The sequence below is a fragment of the Littorina saxatilis genome, linkage group LG12 (assembly GCF_037325665.1).
Source record: "Littorina saxatilis isolate snail1 linkage group LG12, US_GU_Lsax_2.0, whole genome shotgun sequence".
NCBI classification, from domain to species: Eukaryota; Metazoa; Mollusca; class Gastropoda; order Littorinimorpha; family Littorinidae; genus Littorina; species Littorina saxatilis.
This window is the reverse complement of record NC_090256.1, coordinates 66594096-66614956: the sequence shown is the minus strand read 5'-3', so window position 1 is coordinate 66614956 and position 20861 is coordinate 66594096. Positions and strand designations below refer to the sequence as shown.

The 20861-nt window shown below is 40.6% G+C and overlaps 2 protein-coding genes across 3 annotated transcripts in view; one reads left to right on the top strand and one right to left on the bottom strand.

The window, feature by feature from the left end:
• Positions 1-2279, bottom strand: part of LOC138982609 (uncharacterized protein ZK1073.1-like) — a 58693-nt gene extending 56414 nt beyond the window's left edge. The window contains exons 1-2 of the mRNA XM_070355939.1: positions 2126-2279; positions 1846-1896 (exon numbers count right to left, since the gene is read on the bottom strand). Coding sequence (XP_070212040.1) covers positions 1846-1896; positions 2126-2143 — 69 coding nt within the window. The 5' untranslated portion in view covers positions 2144-2279. The remainder of the gene's footprint in view (positions 1-1845; positions 1897-2125) is intronic.
• Positions 2280-2486: 207 nt separating this feature from the next.
• Positions 2487-20861, top strand: part of LOC138982605 (cilia- and flagella-associated protein 99-like) — a 42062-nt gene continuing 23687 nt past the window's right edge. The window contains exons 1-4 of one of the 2 annotated variants that reach the window (XM_070355929.1): positions 2487-2794; positions 4354-4533; positions 5858-6008; positions 15469-15563. In XM_070355929.1, the coding sequence (XP_070212030.1) occupies positions 4399-4533; positions 5858-6008; positions 15469-15563 (381 nt within the window). In that variant the 5' untranslated portion in view covers positions 2487-2794; positions 4354-4398. Of the gene's footprint in view, positions 2795-4321; positions 4534-5857; positions 6009-15468; positions 15564-20861 lie in introns of both variants that reach the window. The other variant, XM_070355930.1, reaches the window with a different exon arrangement.

The following is a 20861-nucleotide window of genomic DNA, read 5'->3' as shown; positions in this document are numbered from 1 at the left end:
CCTACTGTGGTTCTTGTGCTTAGGCTGTGTATTGGACTGTCACTGTATGCCTGCATTATTAGTTGTCAGTAATTATTACATGTGCTGATTGTTCTCTTTGCCTGCGCGCGTATAGTATGTTGGTTATGTTTGGTCATAGTATGTTTGCTTATGTTTGGTCGTTATCTTTGCCTGTGCGTGTATTGTATGTTTGGTCGTTTTCTTTGCCTGTGCATGCATAGTTTGTTGGTTATGTTTGGTCGGTTTCTTTGCCTGTGCGTGTATAGTATGCTTGGTCGATGTATGTATTGTACAGCGCTTAGAGTAGACATTTTTCTAGAATAGCGCTATAAAAGTTTGCATTATTATTATTATATTATTATTATTAAAGTAAGTTAAACTGACTTGACTATGCCACATATCAACAAGTCGCGTAAGGCGAAAATACAATATTTAGTCAAGTAGCTGTCGAACTCACAGAATGAAACTGAACGCAATGCCATTTTTCAGCAAGACCGTATACTCGTAGCATCGTCAGTCCACCGCTCATGGCAAAGGCAGTGAAATTGACAAGAAGAGCGGGGTAGTAGTTGCGCTAAGAAGGATAGCACGCTTTTCTGTACCTCTCTTTGTTTTAACTTTCTGAGCGTGTTTTTAATCCAAACATATCATATCTATGTGTTTTTGGAATCAGGAACCGACAAGGAATAAGATGAAAGTGTTTTTAAATTGATTTCGACAATTTAATTTTGATAATAATTTTTATATATTTAATTTTCAGAGCTTGATTTTAATCCGAATATAACATATTTATGTTTTTGGAATCAGAAAATGATAGAGAATAAGATAAACGTAAATTTGGATCGTTTTAGAATTTTTTATTTTTTTTTACAATTTTCTGATTTTTAATGACCAAAGTCATTAATTAATTTTTAAGCCACCAAGCTGAAATGCAATACCGAAGTCCGGGCTTCGTCGAAGATTACTTGACCAAAATTTCAACCAATTTGGTTGAAAAATGAGGGCGTGACAGTGCCGCCTCAACTTTCACGAAAAGCCGGATATGACGTCATCAAAGACATTTATCAAAAAAATAAAAAAAACGTTCGGGGATTTCATACCCAGGAACTCTCATGTCAAATTTCATAAAGATCGGTCCAGTAGTTTAGTCTGAATCGCTCTACACACACACACACACACACACACACAGACACGCACATACACCACGACCCTCGTTTCGATTCCCCCTCGATGTTAAAATATTTAGTCAAAACTTGACTAAATATAAAAACGAAAGTCAGGTTCAAACTGGTTTACTCGGTAGTAAGAGAACGTAAACTTTTGCCAAAAACAACACCCACATTTGCAACGCAAACGGTATAACATGGCACCCACATTTCCTCAGTCAAAAAAACCGTACCCCCCCCCCCCCCCCCCCCCCCTCCCTAAAACTTGTGACCCTGCAAGTCCTCAAATACGCAGAACTAACCTTGGAATTCCACTACATACTATTCTGGGTAAACAGCACAGCTTGCGTTGAATTACACACTCCTACATGTTCTTGAAATATCACCACTGAGTCACAGTGTGCACGTACATTCCTGCTAGTGTTCTGCGGGTAAAATCCGAGGCGTACATTCAAGGGTTTTTTGTCTGCGAAAGACTCATTTTAAGAAATAGGCGTGACTAAATTAATGGTACCACTTCTCCTAAGTGGAGCTCACTATTGATTAATTTAAGACAAATCGTGCGTCATGTCGTGTGTTTAAACGGCCGCGATAACAACACAGGGTTTGGCGAGGAAGTGGAACTGCGATAGATCTTGGACGCACGCAAAAAAAATCGATGGAAGGCAAAATCACGTACCTGAATGTAAACCTTGAATCGCCCCACTCGTGGTGCGGAAATTTCCCTTTGCTGAAACAGAGATTGTTGTCTTCATTAGAAACATTTCAGGATGCATGCAGCTCATCGCTGTAGTGAACAATAACAAACGCGCAACGTAAACAACTATAGTGTGTGCGTGTTGCGCATTGCGGGCACCGATCTAGCGCACACAAAAAAGGTCTGTCTACCGCCAAGGTCAAATCAAGCTCGAGTAACGATGGAAGAAGATCAAGTGCACAAAACTGCATTGCATTTTTACCTCCATCGCTCCAGACATTATTCCAGCAATGTTCTCAACACAATCACAACAACAATCCGTCTGCTCAACGCTCTGGGACAGCGATTTCTGTCCGACTGGTTGCGAGAAGCTTTGCCTTCGGAGAATTAGCGTTCGTGAGATCGGGTGGCCTCGTTTCTTTCCGGAACATAATGTGTGTTGTTTGTACGAGAGCGAATGTGTGTTAAAGTATGTGGTACAACAACGTGTTTTCTGTCTATAAAACTATAACTAACAGATTAGAAGTCCCCTATGTAGAAAATTCAAAAGAATAGAATAGTTGTTTATAACTATTTCAAATAGTTTTTGATTTTCCCAGCATGCATGCGTAAAATGTCTGCGTACATTGAGGCACAGATTTTTAATTTGCAAAGCATCATAACGAGTATCTCAGATAGAGATGACGCAATAAAACGTGCTTAACACGTTAATTACATCGAACAGTTTTCCTTAATAGTTGAAACGAATGACTAGGATTTGCTTGGAATTTTTTAGACGCATTAAAACCGCAGATTGTCGTCCTTTTGTTTTGTTTACCGTTGCTGTAGCAATGTAACATGGCGGCGCCCATCATCATTTCAGTTTGTGATTAGCAACAAAGATTCGTCTCGTTTGTGACAGGAGAACTATTCTGTAAACTTGAGGAAGAAGGTATTGTTTTGCAGATGCATTTGAGAACATCTTCTTTGTGTTGTTTTTGATTGGGAGCGTCGTTTTTCATCACAGAGAGTGTGTAATCCTTTTGGCAGGTGCCCTGTGGTGCACTAGCTGTGTACGTGTGTACGTGTGTGTGTTTGCATGAGCTTGCAAGTGTACTTTGTTGAAAGTTTAAAACGTGAATATGTGCACTAGAAAAGAAAATATCTTGATAAAAGACCAAGGTTTTTTTACAGGCTTTAGCTAGTGTCTCTCAGCAACAACTGAGAACAGTACGTGATAGTGTGCTTGTCAATGTGAACAATCTCTATTCATTACAGCACTTCAATGGCAATCTTAGAAAAACAAAGTAAATCCAGGACCAAGAACTATCCCAATCTTGCATTAAAACGATAGCAGCAGAAGAAGTTTTTCCACCAAACTCTTCCGCTTTTTTTCACCTGTCACAAAACATCTAAGTTTAGGGCTATTTCAGTTAAGTTTCATGCATGGTCTTTATCAGTGAACAAAAAAGATGCTCCAGGATCTGATAGTTGATACATACAATGTGTTGTTATTTCTTCCAGATTCAAAACTCCTCAGCAAAACGTGTGATATACTGGTCTAAATGTTAACACTTAACTTAGAAACTGTACAAGCAGCAAAGCTCAAAGTATTGCTGTAAATAACTGTAAACCCCTAAATCCTAACTTGAGATAATATTACTTAATGGGTTCATTGAATTGTTATTGTCTATTTTCTTTTCTTTTACCATATAGATGCATGTGTTCTCATAACACAACAATTACAGTCCCTACATCTGACGGGCTCTGTGGCGGGGTGGTAAGACCTCGGCCTCTTAATCGGAATGCCGAGGGTTCGAACCCCGGCCGCGGCCGCCTGGTGGGTTAAGTGTGGAGATTTTTCCGATCTCCCAGGTCAACTTATGTGCAGACCTGCTAGTGCCTTATCCCCCTTCGTGTGTATACACGCAAGCACAAGACCAAATGCTCACGAAAAAGATCCTGTAATCCATGCCAGTTCGGTGGGTTATAGAAACACGAAAATACCCAGCATGCTTCCTCCGAAAGCGGCGTATGGCTGCCTAAATAGCAGGGTAAAACCGGTCACGTAAAATTCCACTCGTGCAAAAACATGAGTGTACGTGGGAGTTTCAGCCCACGAACGCAGAAGAAGAAGAAAAAGTCCCTACATGTACTTTGTTGCAGAGCATTAGTCTGAAAGATCTACATGTATAGCTGTGTGCTAAAAGATCATTTATTATTGCATTCATTCACTTGTTTCCTTTTTGTTTACTTAGATAGATATTGGATTGTGTTGATTTCATTCTGTCTATGTGTGTCATGGTCTGTGAGAATGTGTGTGTGCATGTGTGTGCACATGTGGGCGTGTTATGTGCGCACATGTATAGTGTCAGTGTGTGTATGTGTTTGCATTTTGCTACATATTGTATATTATTTTAATTGTTATCTTATTGTTATCATTGTTTTGGTTTTGGTGTTTTAACATTCCGTTCTCTAGTTCACTTCACTGCACTGTGCATGGTTTCACAGGAATTATCTCACATCACCAAGCCATAGCTGCAACGCTCTTCCAAGATGAGTGATTGGAACGAACGCGTACTGTGGCAATGTAGCCACCTTCTCGCCACATATGATGCAAGCATGCGTTCTGTGGAAGAGCATGTCACAAACTTCATCAATTCAGTCACAGCGTCAAGAAGGACAGGACAGGTCACTGCTGGTTCTTGTTTCTTTGCTTGAACTTATGTGTTTCACTGTTGCTACTCTTACACTGTGCCGAATTGCCCTTGCGAATAGAATTCGCTAATAATTCGTAATGATCGGGACATGGTGGCAAGACATTCGTAAATGTTCTTAATCATTCGCCATTTGTCCATTGTTGCGAACATTAGCAACATGCTCCTGATATTCGCAATATTCGCAAGGAAGGCATATTCTTCACTTTTTTGCAACGTACTCTTAAGTATTCGCAAGCCAATCGTAATCATTGTAATGTATTCACAGTGCTTGCAAGGCGTTCGCAACCATTCATAAGGTCTTGTCCTTGCGAATGGTTGCGAATTCCTGACGAACAATGCTTTATTCGTAGAGTGTTTGCAAGCTCTCGCAACACTCGCAAGGCCACTCGCAACATTCGTAATAATTTTGCAAGAAATCGTATATGGATTCGTATGCATTCGCAATGATCGGTAGAAATTCGCAAGCACTCACAACCATTCGTAAGACATTCGCAAGGATTCGTAAGGCTTCAAATATTTGTCCTGTCCATTCTTCTCTTTTTTGGCCGAATACAACATTTTCATAATCACAAGGATATTCTGCACAGTGTAACTGTAAGAGCAGCATTACTGTGTTGTGTCCATGTCAGTTATTCTGGATGTGTGTGGGGTTGTGTGTGTGTGTTTCTATCTCTCTCTCTCTGCATCTGTTTCAGTCTCTGTCTTTGCTTTACAGTAGCCTTTCCTTTGATAATGCAATTCCTTTTTTGTTAAGTGACACTGTCTGCAAACAGCAGTGATTCCATTCCTTAAAACTATAGTACAACCGTGTTGAGTAGTATATAATGAAAATATATTGTGTAGGACTCTAGGAGGGAAAAAAAACACAACTTTGGTGTGTGTTTGCATTTCACAGTTTTCACTTTCAGATACAAAACAAAAGAAATTATTCCAGATTTAATTTGGCCTTTCCCCTAATCAACAGTAATCATTTATTTATAAATATAATCTTTGTGAGTGTTTATGTGTTCTTTTTTAGGGGAGAGAAAAGTGATATATATGTGAGATGTCGTTTGGCAATTAGACAGTCAACCAAACGTGTAAACTTATTCAAATTGAATAAAACTATGCTATCATTTGAACAAAGCCTTTGGCATTTTTCAGTGGGAAAAAGGTGACGTAAAGAATGGCCATAAATTTCTAAAAATTGTTGGAACTTTTATTGAGGGTGGTGGCATGCAGTTTAAGAGTAATAATTAAAATCTGTGAAAAACTGCAAGACATGTCATTAATTTTTCTCACCGTATGTTTCACAGCCTGATCCGCTACCCAAAGCAGACCAGAACTTCTTGAAGGAAGTGTTCTCTGGGTGCGTGCAGTATTCTGCTGCCATTGGGGTAATCCTGGAAGGTTTTTACAACAGAGATGGAAAGAACACTCTTCGTTCTGAACAACCCATTTATCATGGTATGTGACTTTTTTCTGAAATGTGTGTGTGCATGTAGGTGGAAGGGTGTGTAAGTGTGTGTGTTTAGCTGTGTGTGTGTTTGGCTGTGTGTGTGTGTTTGGCTGTGTGTGTTTGGCTGTGTGTGTGTTTGGCTGTGTGTGTTTAGCTGTGTGTGTGTGTGTGTTTGGCTGTGTGTATGTTTGGCTGTGTGTGTGTGTTTGGCTGTGTGTGTGTGTTTGGCTGTGTGTGTGTGTGTGGCTGTGTGTGTGTTTGGCTGTGTGTGTTTAGCTGTGTGTGTGTGTTTGGCTGTGTGTGTGTTTGGCTGTGTGTGTTTGGCTGTGTGTGTGTTTGGCTGTGTGTGTTTGGCTGTGTGTGTGTTTGGCTGTGTGTGTGTTTGGCTGTGTGTGTTTGGCTGTGTGTGTGTTTGGCTGTGTGTGTTTGGCTGTGTGTGTTTAGCTGTGTGTGTGTTTGGCTGTGTGTGTTTGGCTGTGTGTGTTTAGCTGTGTGTGTGTTTGGCTGTGTGTGTTTGGCTGTGTGTGTTTGGCTGTGTGTGTGTGTTTGGCTGTGTGTGTTTGGCTGTGCATGAAAACATGCAACACCTCACCTTATTACAAATGTACATGCATGCATGCACACACACACACACACACACACACACACACACACACACACACACACATATACCGGCATACACTCACTCACACACACATACACACACTAACACTCACACACACACACACACACACACACACATACACACACACACACACATACACACACACACACACACACACCAAGCTCAAGAGTACCGAAGTCGAACCAAAAAACTCAAAAATTGTTCACCCTGACAGCATTTACCACAGACCGCAGGTACGTGTAGTAGACCTGCATGTACATGTATCAGTTTATCTACAGACAGTATACATGTATCAACAAGGCAATTAAAGTGCTGTGTTATTGCTGGTTTCACTCAATGGTCTTAGTAAATATCTGCCTAGCTACCAGCTAACCTCGGACAACTGTTTCATCAACCTGGATTTTTGTTCACACTTTCCAAGAGGGGTGAGACCTGAACTAAACGGGTAGCCGTGAAATGACCAAATCCTCAGGCGAGGGTGGTGGAAGACGTGTGAGGAGAGGTGGATGGGAAACTGTGCATAAGACCCCAGCACGATTTGGTGTTGTCACAGTGAACTGAGTGCAGTGACCCCAGAGCTGTGATAATACTTAGTGTTGTAACACCAGTGCAATGACCTTTTCACCCTGGCCTTCAGAGGTCATGTTTCCAGGGCAGACAAAGAAACTGTGTAACTGCTAAGCTGAATAAGATATTGTTGCTTTGTCTTTTCTGTTCCCATATCAGATTTCTGTTTAAATCCATGACAAAGAGCTTTAATGTCTAGCTTTAATTTGAGTTCAAAGACCTGACAATTCTGTATTACTTTCATTTTGATATCTTCAAATATTATTATCAATCAAACATTCTTTCTTATTTTAATAGTAATTAATGCTTCACATCAAGATACAGGGTGAACCTTCTCACACACTATGTGTAGAAGTCTTTCTTGTGTGCGGGTGAGTGTGTGTTAGTGTTAAAAGTAGCCTGGTTCACTTCTTCATTATCGACAAAAAAGTGTTGCCATGTTCGTTTTTTTGTGGTTTTTTTTTTTGTGCCAGATTTATTTCTTCTAAAACTAAACCCAGTTCTTTAAAAGGAAAAATAATTTCAGAGTCAGTTCCGGATCCTGACGACTGGCAGGCTATGCAAACACTTTCTGTGCACAAAAACTGTGACGTGCAAACGAGCACACACGCACATTACCAGGTGCAATTGGTGACGCAGCTAAGTCATTGCCCACAGTGATAATCTTTGCGGTGCACTATGCAGGTCACAGATTCAAAGAGCCGTCAGACAGCTTGTCAGGAAAGTCCGCAATTCATATACATTGTGCATAAAATCACGCAAACTTGATGCCATATCAGGGAGAGAGAGAGAGAGAGAGAGAGAGAGAGAGAGAGAGAGAGAGAGAGAGAGAGAGAGAGAGAGAGAGAGAGAGAGAGAGAGAGAGAGAGAGAGAGAGAGAGAGAGAGAGAGAGGGAGAGGAGGGGGGGGGGGGGGGGAGAGGGAGAGAGGGGGGGGGGGGGAGGGGGGGGGGGGGGGGGAGAGGAAATGCGAGAATGTGAGTGTGTGGATGAAGGGTGGGTACGTGGGAGAGGCGGGGTCATTTGATTTGTGGTCGAGAATTCTTGAGCGGGTTTTTTTTTTTTTTTTTTGGGGGGGGGGGGGGATGTCAGTGCGTGGGTGTGTGGGTGTGGTCAAGTGGGAGTAGGTGGATGTCCGGAACAGTCACAGAACCTGCATGGCTTTGCACGATGAACAATGGTTAAACTGAAATGTGAAATGTTCATCGATTCCCGACCATAATGGCATACTATTCTGAAGAAATAACAACGGAAATCATTAATTATTATCGTTTTTAAAGATATAGCACAGCAGTCTGGTGCGGTTAAACTTGCAAGCCGTGGGGCGTTACCCGGTCCGAGTTGGGGACAGTAATAGTGAAAGTTTCTCCCTGAAAGCCGGGGTTAACCCCAAAACTTCTTTCCGTGCAGGACTGCACGTCACATTACCTCAAGACCAAGCACTCGCGTGGAAAGAAAAGAGGCATACGTGGCGGGAAAAGTCATTCTGATAAGCATCGCTCCAGTTGTCTCTCTGACCGGACCACAGGCGGAAGGTATCGTTCACTGAACCACTACTTCCATAGAAAGACTACAAGGTTTGTCACTCAGTCTTTCTATGGAAGTAGTGGTCCAGTGAACGATACCTTCCGCCTGTGACCGGACGCTACAGTTCTACGCGAATCTTTCAAAATAAGAATACAGAGTTATCTCCCATATATGTTTTTCGCGAGCACTGATCTAAATTAGAGATCAGTGTTCGCGAGACTGACGAAAATGATTGCAGATTGGCCGACTTCGACAGTGATCTCCGTTCTGTTCTTCACAGTTATGATAAAGACATCGTTCTAAGGTCAAAACAAGTCGAAATTTTGGGACCGCTGCCGGAAGGAGACCGTAATACATGGTTTCATCACTGTCAACTGGTTACAGAAAAAATCGTCTGCTCCAGTGAGCGCCGAAACCAAACGGTTGATTATCACGTGTAATACAGCCGTGAAAAATAGCTCGCTTGAAACTGTCTTACATATCAATTCCTTTGTAATTTAAAACTTACAATTAAAACACCATGAAAAATCATGATCGACGATCGCGAATCTGCTTATATCAATAATACATTACAAAAAGCTCTAAATATGTTAAAAAAAAATTTCGGTTTCCTTGCAGACAGGGAAACTCAAGGCATCCTGTCAGGGAGAGAATGAGCCGAACTCATTTTGACCTGAGTTGAGGATCATGGGGAAAAGTGCCATACATATGCGGTACTACTTCACGAATAGAGGGAAGTGGGAGAGGAGGGGGGAGGGGGTTGAGGAATGCAGACAAATCCTGTCACATGACAGTTGTTTGGGGTTGTGGTAAGGTTAGGGGTCTGCAGCACCGCGCTACTTAATCATTAAGCAACAACAAGAACAACAAGGAACTTAGTCCTCCGTCGCAATATAACCTTGAATGCTGGAGAAAAACTGTCTTTTCTGCAGCATTTCTGCATAATGTCATCTTTCGCCTAAGCAGCGTTTTTTCGGCAGCAAACCATTTTACTGCAGTAAAATTGAAATCAAGAATGCTGCAGTAAAACGGTGCTGTTGTTTTACTGCAGAAAACCTGTTTTTATTTTTTCTGCAGCATTTTGTACTGGCTCTTGGCGGATTATTACATTATTCAGTTATTCTGGAGAAAAACCGAAATGCTGGAGATAAACTGTCTTTTCTGCAGCATTTCTGCATAATGTCATCTTTCGCGAGAGCAACGTTTTTTTTCTGCAGTAAAACAGTTTTACTGCAGTAAAATTGAAATCAAGAATGCTGCAGTAAAACGGTGATGTTGTTTTACTGCAGAAAAACTGTTTACACTTTTTCTTCAGCATTTTGGCATTATTCAGTTATTCTGCAGAAAAACCAAAATGCTGGAGAAAAACTGTCTTTTCTGCAGCATTTCTGCATAATGTCATCTTTCGCCGAAGCAACGGGTTTTTCTGGAGCAAAACATTTTACTGCAGTAAAATTGAAATCAAGAATGCTGCAGTAAAACGGTGCTGTTGTTTTACTGCAGAAAACCTGTTTACCCTTTTTCTGCAGAATTTTGTCTGGCTCATTATAATGTTGGAGCACGCGAGCCCCCCTCTGACGAGAGATGGACTCATCCAGAATTACCAATAGTTACAAACTATTATACTATCCCAGGGGGCGACGAATACAAACGTTTTACTGCAGCATTCTTGATTTCAATTTTACTGCAGTAAAACTGTTTTACTGCAGAAAAAAACGTTGCTCTCGCGAAAGATGACATTATGCAGAAATGCTGCAGAAAAGAACGGTTTTTCTCCAGCATTTCTGTTTTTCTGCAGAATAACTGAATAAAGTCATCATCCGCCAAGGATACGATCGATCGACCGGATATGCTGCGTGTGGTTTCGGCGTGTGATAATAACTATTTTTTTCTCAATTTTTAAGTTTTAAATGCTATGATTCGACAAAGCAGAATGAAATAATACTAGTCATCATTTTTTTCGGCAATTTTTAAAACGTGCAAACATTATTGTAGACCCCTTGACCTTGTGCATAAAAATAGATTCTTCCCCATTCTTCCACACAAAGCTTTGTCAGTTGTTGAGGCCTTGCAAGGTTTTGACGGCAACAATAATTATTGTAGTTCTCTAAGACTTTATTTCTGTTTGATTTATAATATGTTGGGAAGACATATTTATCAATTGATCAACAAAATAAAACATAATAAAAAACGACACAACATTGTTAAAATCATTATTGGCCAACGTTGAACGTTTACGAAGGCCTCAATCCTCATGAGATAGTGGCTTTGCTTTGCTTGTTATACTGTGACAAAACCGTGTGAGTCCTACCCAGTCAAGCTTTGAGACAGACGTCAAATTATGAACAATCTGAGGAAATCTACTTTTAAAATCCTCGCATGAAAAAAAAGAAGCTAAGAGACGAGATGCTGCATATGAATTATATCGTATATACGGGGTATATAGATTTCCCTCTGTCTATTTGTCCGTTTGTCTGTCTGTCTCTTCAGACTTTTATCTCTGCTTTTATAATCATGTTACTATAACTGTGTCTCAAAGCAGCTTCTATCGCACTCCACCCTCCCACAAGCAATTTTGCGCTGACTCCATTTTATACATGGTATGTGGCATTGCTGCAATACTTGATCACTCATCCCCCCCCCCCCCCCCCCCTCATTATCCGCAAAAAAAACAAGGCCAAGCGGGAAAATGCAGTTTTGTCAGACAAGAGACAGTAGCGGTCACTAGAGGGAAAGGAATGTTGTCATGAGACCAGACAGAACACGGGGGAACGAGTCCGTTCGTTTCTTGCTCTTTTTTTTCTCTCGCTTTATTATGTTGTATAATTGTTCTTCTTCTTCTTTGTTATTTTGTATGGGGGGGGGGGGGGATAAATGTGGGACTCCATTACCGGTATATACATGGTATGTGACATAGCTGCAATACGTGATCACTCCTCCTCCTCCCTCCCTCCCTCCCTCCTTCCCCCCCCCCCCCCTCCCTTATTACTCACCAAAAACAAGGGGGGGGGGGGGGAGTGCGGTCTTGTCAGACAAGAGACAGTAGCGGTCACTAGAGCGAAAGGAATGTCATGAGACAAGAACACGTGGGAACGAGTCCGTTCTGTCCTTTTTCTCTCACTTAATTTTTTTTTTTAATTGTTTTTTTTTTTAAGGGGGGGGGGGGGGGGGTGTAGATGTGTAGACTTGCTAGTCCAAGAATAATTTTTGTATGAAAACGCTGGACCACCGAGCTACATGGTCGAAGCCGGCGAAAGCCTTTGTTTTATATTTAAACTAATCCATCATTTCTCCTACCGCGCCCTTCTGCATACTTCCCGTAGAGTGGCACATTAAATGTGTCACGTAAGACAGTTCAAAGTGACCTACAAAATACCCTTTATCCACTTTTTTTTTTTTTATCTTTCGAGAGCTATAAAGGGCTTGTTGGCCAGACATATCATTATTTCAAGTGAAGATAAGGCCAAAAAAAAAATAGGTCTGTTTACGGTAACCCGACCGACCCTAGTTTTTTCGCGCGACCCTAGACTTTTTTTTGGCATTTGGGAAAAAGAAAAAAAAATCTTGTTTTTTTTGCAAAATAACGTAAAAATATGGTTTTTTGGAAAAAAAAAAAAAAAAAAAAAAAAAAAACAATCCCGACCTACCGACCCTATTTTTTGGGCCTATGTTACCGTAAACAGACCTATTTTTTTTTTTTTTGCCTAACCTTTTGACTTAGTTTGCCATATTGTTGAGGAGTCTGATATCTTCACGACACTCTCAATACGCGTCATTCACTAAAACAGTTGAGAGCTAGAGAGAGAGAGAGAGAGAGAGAGAGAGAGAGAGAGAGGAGGGTCGGCAGAGGGGGTCTGGGGAGGAACAAAAACACTGTGACGCTGAGAGACAAAGAGAAACAGAGAGAGCAAGAGAAAGACGTGCATCCAGAGTCTACTGTTTACAATTTGTGTTTTACTCTTTTGGCAAGATCAATGTTTTTTGGTGTGTGTGTTTTTTACCTCATCTTGTTACGTTCGAAACGATCAACATATCTGAGACTTTGATGATTCCTCATTTGTTTGGCAGGTCGTTTTTTCGGGCGTTATTTATATATATTTATTTATTTCGTCTCGAGTGAGAACATCGCTCATCGAAATAAAGCCATAGCAAAAGACCAAGACGCCGAAGGCATAACACAAATTCACAGTTCACAGAAGATAGCATAATAACTGTCCGTGTCATACTTTTCCCATGCACTCAACCCAGTTCGATCTCTGCTTTATACTTCTGCGTTGAACACACAAAGAAATGTCTCTGCCGTGGTGGCCACAATATAATCAGTGTTGACCCAATCAATCGTGTGCCTATATTCAAGTTCACTACGATTTTCTCTTCTCCGTTTGTTTCTATTCTTTTTTTTTCTTTATTTGTCATTTGCGTGTGTCTTCTTTCTCTCTTTTATTAACAAAAATGTTTTTAGCTTCTTTTTATATTTAGTCAAGTTTTGACTAAATATTTTAACATCGAGGGGGAATCGAAACGAGGGTCGTGGTGTATGTGCGTATGTGTGTGCTGTGTGTGTGTGTGTGTGTGTAGAGCGATTCAGACTAAACTACTGGACCGATCTTTATGAAATTTGACATGAGAGTTTCTGGGTATGAAATCCCCGAACGTTTTTTTCATTTTTTTGATAAATGTCTTTGATGACGTCATATCCGGCTTTTCGTGAAAGTTGAGGCGGCACTGTCACGCTCTCATTTTTCAACCAAATTGGTTGAAATTTTGGTCAAGTACTCTTCGACGAAGCCCGGACTTCGGTATTGCATTTCAGCTTGGTGGCTTAAAAATTAATTAATGACTTTGGTCATTAAAAATCTGAAAATTGTAAAAAAAAATAAAAAATTATAAAACGATCCAAATTTACGTTTATCTTATTCTCCATCATTTGCTGATTCCAAAAACATATAAATATGTTATATTCGGATTAAAAACAAGCTCTGAAAATTAAATATATAAAAAATATTATCATAATTAAATTGTCCAAATCAATTTAAAAACACTTTCATCTTATTCCTTGTCGGTTCCTGATTCCAAAAACATATAGATATGATATGTTTGGATTAAAAACACGCTCAGAAAGCTAAAACGAAGAGAGGTACAGAAAAGCGTGCTATGCAGCATAGCGTAACCACTACCGCGCTAAATGGCATTGCGTTCAGTTTCATTCTGTGAGTTCGACAGCTACTTGACTAAATATTGTATTTTCGCCTTTCGCGACTTGTTTATTTGTCATTTGCGTGTGTCTTTTTTCTCTCTTTTATTAACAAAAATGTTTTTAGCTTCTTTTTATATTTAGTCAAGTTTTGACTAAATATTTTAACATCGAGGGGGAATCGAAACGAGGGTCGTGGTGTATGTGCGTGCGTGTGTGTGTGTGTGTGTGTGTGTGTGTAGAGCGATTCAGACTAAACTACTGGACCGATCTTTATGAAATTTGACATGAGAGTTCCTGGGTATGAAATCCCCGAACGTTTTTTTCATTTTTTTGATAAATGTCTTTGATGACGTCATATCCGGCTTTTCGTGAAAGTTGAGGCGGCACTGTCACGCCCTCATTTTTCAACCAAATTGGTTCAAATTTTGGTCAAGTAATCTTCGACGAAGCCCGGACTTCGGTATTGCATTTCAGCTTGGTGGCTTAAAAATTAATTAATGACTTTGGTCATTAAAAATCTGAAAATTGTAAAAAAAAATAAAAATTTATAAAACGATCCAAATTTACGTTTATCTTATTCTCCATCATTTGCTGATTCCAAAAACATATAAATATGTTATATTCGGATTAAAAACAAGCTCTGAAAATTAAATATATAAAAATTATTATTAAAATTAAATTTTCCAAATCAATTTAAAAACACTTTCATCTTATTTCTTGTCGGTTCCTGATTCCAAAAACATATAGATATGATATGTTTGGATTAAAAACACGCTCAGAAAGTTAAAACAAAGAGAGGTACAGAAAAGCGTGCTATCCTTCTTAGCGCAACTACTACCCCGCTCTTCTTGTCAATTTCACTGCCTTTGCCATGAGCGGTGGAGTGACGATGCTACGAGTATACGGTCTTGCTGAAAAATGGCATTGCGTTCAGTTTCATTCTGTGAGTTCGACAGCTACTTGACTAAATATTGTATTTTCGCCTTACGCGACTTGTTTTTTAAATATAAAAAAAACAGGACCTCAGCTTGACGCGTGTTTGTTCATTTCAAAGTTCGAGTCCTTTGTATTGGTTTTGTGGCACTGTCTCACACGGCATGAATTTGACTGACCGTTTTTGACGGTAGCCTTGTGGAGAAAGTGATGGTTGATTGCTTTCCTTTTCGTGATTAACCATGGTTGGGTGTTCATTCCTATAGTTTCCTTATCGGTGAGATTTACAGAAAACTTTGAGTATGAGATCGATTTCATGGAATTTGCTTTCGTTTGCCGATGAGACCTGTCAATAATGTATTATTTTCAAAAACCTTTTGAAAAGGGGACAAAAATATCCAACACTTGTATGAATCTGTAGTATTGCAATTTATGCTACTACTTGTCTGTACTGCAAGTTGCAACCAAGGTTTTGTGTGTATGCCTGGGATTTATTTCGTTGTTGATTTTTTGTCCAGATTTTCAAAGCAGATCTACGCTTATATGTTTGCCAAGGTAAATATAGATTGTTTTTCCCTCCGCTGACGATACCTTGACTTTTTGGCCGTGATGTGTTACAGTGCTGTGTTACCTGGCTCTGTTCCGCTTGGATGAACTTGGTGTGTCGCAGTTTCGCAAATTCATCAACTGTCTGGATGTCAACGCTGCTTACAAGGTTGGAATAATTATATAACCCGTTTGCAACGTATACATAGTCTGCTTTGGCTTAGTGTCACGAACCCATCTCTCTCTTTCTATCTGTGTGTGTGTGTTTGTTTGTGTGTGTGTGTGTGTGTGTGTGTGTGTGTGTGTGTGTTTCTCTGTCTGTATGTATGTCTGTATGTATGTCTGTCTCTGTCTCTCACTGTATATTTTTCTTTCTCTCTCTCTGTCCAGTTCCATTTTTCTCTCTCTCTCCCCCCCCCTCTCTCTCTCTCTCTCTCTCTCTCTCTCTCTCTCTCGCTCTCTCTCTTTATCTCTTTCTATCTCTTTCTCTCTTTCTCTTTCTATGTTCCTCTCTCTCTCTCTGTCTCCCTCTCTGTCTCTGTCCCTATGTCCAGCTCCCTCTTTCTCCCCCCCCCCCCTCTCTCTCTCTCTCTCTCTCTCTTTCTCTCTCTCTCTCTCTTTCTCTCTCTCTCTTTCTCTCTTTCTCTTTCTCTTTCTTTTTTTCTTTCATTCTTTTTTTTTTATTTCTCTCTGAAAACTCATGTATACTTCATAATGTGCCACCACCACCACAAGCACGCACAAACAAACAAAATACTGTTTCTTCATGACTGCTATGACTGATGAACAGCTGGAGCTAGAGTCAGTAAATCTTATAAGGTGAAGTTACTCTGGGGGTCTGCTATTATGCTCAACTCAGCTCACCGACATTAACTATAAACACACACACACACACATATTTTCTAATTTAGAAGCCGTGATCAAGTTTCCAGTAGCAGCGACACACAATAAAGGTGAGAGGCGAACTTTGTTATACAGCCGCGGCTACATTGTATCCAGACAAGGTCATCTAATTCTAGCTGACCCAATTTCCAAACGAAAGTCTGACCTTTCCAGGCGCCGCTTGACTTTCAAAGCGACTGAATTCAGTAGCAGCTCGCCACAGTACATGAGAAGTCGAATAAAACACGCCAAAAAAACAACCACCAAAAAAACGGGGTGGGGGGCTTGTTTGACTGAGCAGGGTGGGGAGGACGTATTGGTACTGCGGTTGCATAGGGTACATATGTACGAAAAGTGTTTAGTGACAAAGCCTTTTTGGGTTGTTAATAATAATAGTAATAAATGAGCATTTATATAGCGCAACACCATAACTTTACAATTATGCTCTTTGCGCTTGACACATTTAAAATTAAAACACAGTTATACAAGCATTTACATCTACATTCATAGTCAACAACGCCTAATTAAAAGCATACACCATCAAACTAAAAGATGTTTGTTAAGGGTCATGTCAGATGAAAGGGTGAATCCAAGGTTTCTAGCTGATGGTGAGAAAAGAATGTCAGTGTTGCCTACTTGAACAGAAACAGGTTGGGAAGAGGGAAATGTAGTGTTCTTCTTTTTGCACAGTAAGACTTCAGTCTTATCATCATTCAGCTTAAGTTTTTTATCGACCATCCAAGATTTAACATCAGTGATGCATGTCTGAATGGTCTGGATGGTGGAATGTGTCTCTGCAGGGGGACTGGGTTTATACAGCTGGGTGTCATCAGCAAAAGACTGATTTAAAACAGAATGGTTTTGAATCAGTGTGGAGAGGGGCTTAGTGTACATGATGAAAAGGATGGGACCGAGTACTGAACTTTGAGGAACGCCGAAAGAAAGTGGGGCTGAAGCAGATATCTCGCCATCGACAAGCACAGCCTGAGTCCTGCCAATGAGATAGGACTCAAGCCATGTTAATTATGTTACACTCGAAGCACAGGATATGAGAACCCTTATCAATGTTACAGTCCAGGTAACGTGCTCTTGATTTCATTTGATTTACGATTTACACCCCTTGGCACATATCAAGAGCCAGACAACAGCAGAACGTAACAATAAATATTAATATAATAATTAGAATAAAAGTATAGATGGAGGATTATAAATCAACAATTTGTGACAGCACTTTGCAGCTGAATATAATAACTAGAATAAAACATACAGATAGAGGATTATTAAATCAACACTTTGTGACAGCACTTTGCAGCTGAATTGTTTTGGTACAGTCGACGAAACGGAAACGAAAATTTGATGTCGCAAACTATCTCTGCTGTTGTTAATGTAAAACGTATATGCACACGCACCAACTCGTACTGTATTTCAATCTCTTTCTTACATAGCCAACGTTTTGTTGGTGTTGGTGTTGGTGTTGGTTTGCTTATGCTTTTGTGTTTGGAGAAGAAACGGATCTATGATTAGAGTCTATAACACAACTTGGACTATAAGTTTGTAAACCTGCACAGAGAATGAGCAAGCACCCTTGTTCATTAGTATAGTGTTTTTTTCCAGCTCCTCAAATACAAATCGGTTTGCATACCCTCAATTTCCTGTGCAGTAATCTGATGCTAACAAAACAGGTCGATCCTTTTACCCACATAATCTGCTCTCTCTCTCTCTCTGTCTCTCTCTGTCTCTCTCTGTCTGTCTCTCTCTCTCTCTCTCTCTCTCTCTCTCTCTCTCTCTCTCTCTCTCTCTCTCTCTCTCTCTCTCTCTCTCTCTCTCTCTCTCTCTCTCTCTCTCTCTCTCTCTCTCTCTCTCTCTCTCTCTCTCTCTCTCTCTCTCTCTCTCTCTCTCTCTCTCTCTATCCTTGGCAGATGATGACTTTATTCAGTTATTCTGCAGAAAAACAGAAATGCTGGAGAAAAACCGTTCTTTTCTGCAGCATTTCTGCATAATGTCATCTTTCGCGAGAGCAACGTTTTTTTCTGCAGTAAAACAGTTTTACTGCAGTAAAATTGAACTCAAGAATGCTGCAGTAAACCGGAGATGTTGTTTTACTGGTTTGCACTTTTTCTTCAGCATTTTGGCATTATTCAGTTATTCTGCAGAAAAACAGAAATGCTGGAGAAAAACTGTCTTTTCTGCAGCATTTCTGCATAATGTCATCTTTCGCGAGAGCAACGTTTTTTTCCTGCAGTAAAATTGAAATCAAGAATGCTGCTTTAAAACGGTGATGTTGTTTTACTGCAGAATAGTCTGTCACAGTTTTTCTGGAGAAAAACGAACGACCTTGTAAAGTAGCGTTTGTATTCGTCGCCCCCTGGGATAGTATAATAGTCTGTAGTATTGGTAATTCTGGATGAGTCCATCTCTCGACAGAGGGGGGCTCGCGTGCTCCAACATTATAATGAGCCAGTACAAAATTTTGCAGAAAAAGTGTAAACAGGTTTTCTGCAGTAAAACAACAGCACCGTTTTACTGCAGCATTCTTGATTTCAATTTTACTGCAGTAAAATGTTTTGCTCTTTGATTTCAATTTTACTGCAGTAAAACTGTTTTACTGCAGAAAAAAAACGTTGCTCTCGCGAAAGATGACATTATGCAGAAATGCTGCAGAAAAGACAGTTTTTCTCCAGCATTTCGGTTTTTCTCCAGAATAACTGAATAATGTCATAATCCGCCAAGAGCCAGTACAAAATGCTGCAAAAAAAACAACAACAGGTTTTCTGCAGTAAAACAACAGCACCGTTTTACTGCAGCATTCTTGATTTCAATTTTACTGCAGTAAAATGTTTTGCTGCAGAAAAAAAACGCTGCTTCGGCGAAAGATGACATTATGCAGAAATGCTGCAGAAAAGACAGTTTTTGTCCAGCATTTCTGTTTTTCTGCAGAATAACTGAATAATGTCATAATCCGCCAAGGATATCTCTCTCTCTCTCTGGACAGTAAATCTGGCTGTTCTGCTTCAATTTTCGTTTCCGGAGAGCATACTTACACACCAACAGTTATAACCTTTGTTTAGCGTTCCGTTTCGTGGGCACACCGCCTCAGTGTATTTCTGGTTCTGAATACAACGGCATTGCCAGTATAGCAACGGCATTGCCAGTGTAGCATTATGCTTGGCCATGATTACGTCAACGTGAACAAACGAATTTGTGCTTCTATGTGTACAGCACGTGATTATTTTTCCCCCCCACCAAGAAGAAATGCAGCTAGTTATTTTGTCCTCGAAAACGGAAAACTTTGATAATTTTAAGAGAGACTGGGAATAAAAAATAAGAAATAAAAACTCATTTTAGTTTGCGCAAGAGTGCGTAGACATCGGACGTATATTTTTTCTTGTATCCATTCCAGTAGCTCCGTCTTCGACTTTTTGCTCCGAGGGAGGCCGGGGAGGGGGGGGGGCTAAAACAGGGGGTGGCAAAAGCCAGGGCGACGATTCGGGCGTCCCGTATCTTTTCCAGCAGTCACATCAGAGTGGTTCGCTTCCTTCGTCTTCGACTTTTTACATTTATAGTCAAACTAAACAGGCTCGTTAATTTCACTGCCTTTTGCACGAGCGGCGGACTACGGTCATTGTGAAAAAATGCAGTGCGTTCAGTTTCATTCTGTGAGTTCAAGCTTAGTAATTTCGCCTCACGCGACTTGTTGCTTCTTGGCGCCGACGTGCGGAATCAACCAGCAATCTATTTTTGACTGTTTGTGATGCGAGAGAGCGGGGCCGAGAGTATGACGTAATCCTACGCTTAGACTCCGTCCTTAACTTGTATTGAATCGAACACGTTCGAAATAGAGTCAAGAACCGAACAGGGTCGTGTTTTTGCGTGGGCACGGTGGGGCCAGGGGGGTAGGGGTGGGATGTTGATAGTCAGTCCCTGTGCTAACTGCAAGGGTGGGGATGGTGGTGTCTTTCAGTGTCTGTGTGTGTGGGTGTCAGTGTGTGTGTATGTGTGTGTGGGTGTGTGTGTGTATGTGTGTGTGTGGGTGTGTGTGTGTGCGTGTGCGTGGGTGTGTGTGTGTGCGTTTGCGTGTTTGTTTTGGTGTTATTCACTTCGTTGATGCTGCTATTTTCGGAACTGTCTTGTGTATGTTCAGGTGTTAGTGTTGTGTGTTTGTGTGCGTGTCTTTGATGCGCATTTGCCGCCATCTCAGTTTTTACTGTCCCATTTATTAAAAATCTGTTGTTTTTGTCTCCAACTCTATTCTTTGCTTCTCCAACTATGGCATGTTTAACGTTATCAAATCTTTGAATGCTGTCCGTTTCCGCGGCGGCCGCACTAACTACTTGGCGACATGTATGGCCTTGACCTCGGAGTAAAAGCACTATTTGGGCGTTTTGTTTACATCGCTCAGACTGATCAAAGATGGACTGATTTACCAAATACTGATTGTAGGTACAGGGAACACAAGATCAAAAGTCATCTTTGCAAAATATTTGACACATTTTCTTCTTTCTTGTTCTTGTTGTTTTTCTTCTTTAAATTTGAGTTTGAACATTTCTTTCAGATATTGTTCTCACTGATTGTTGTCTCCACTGGC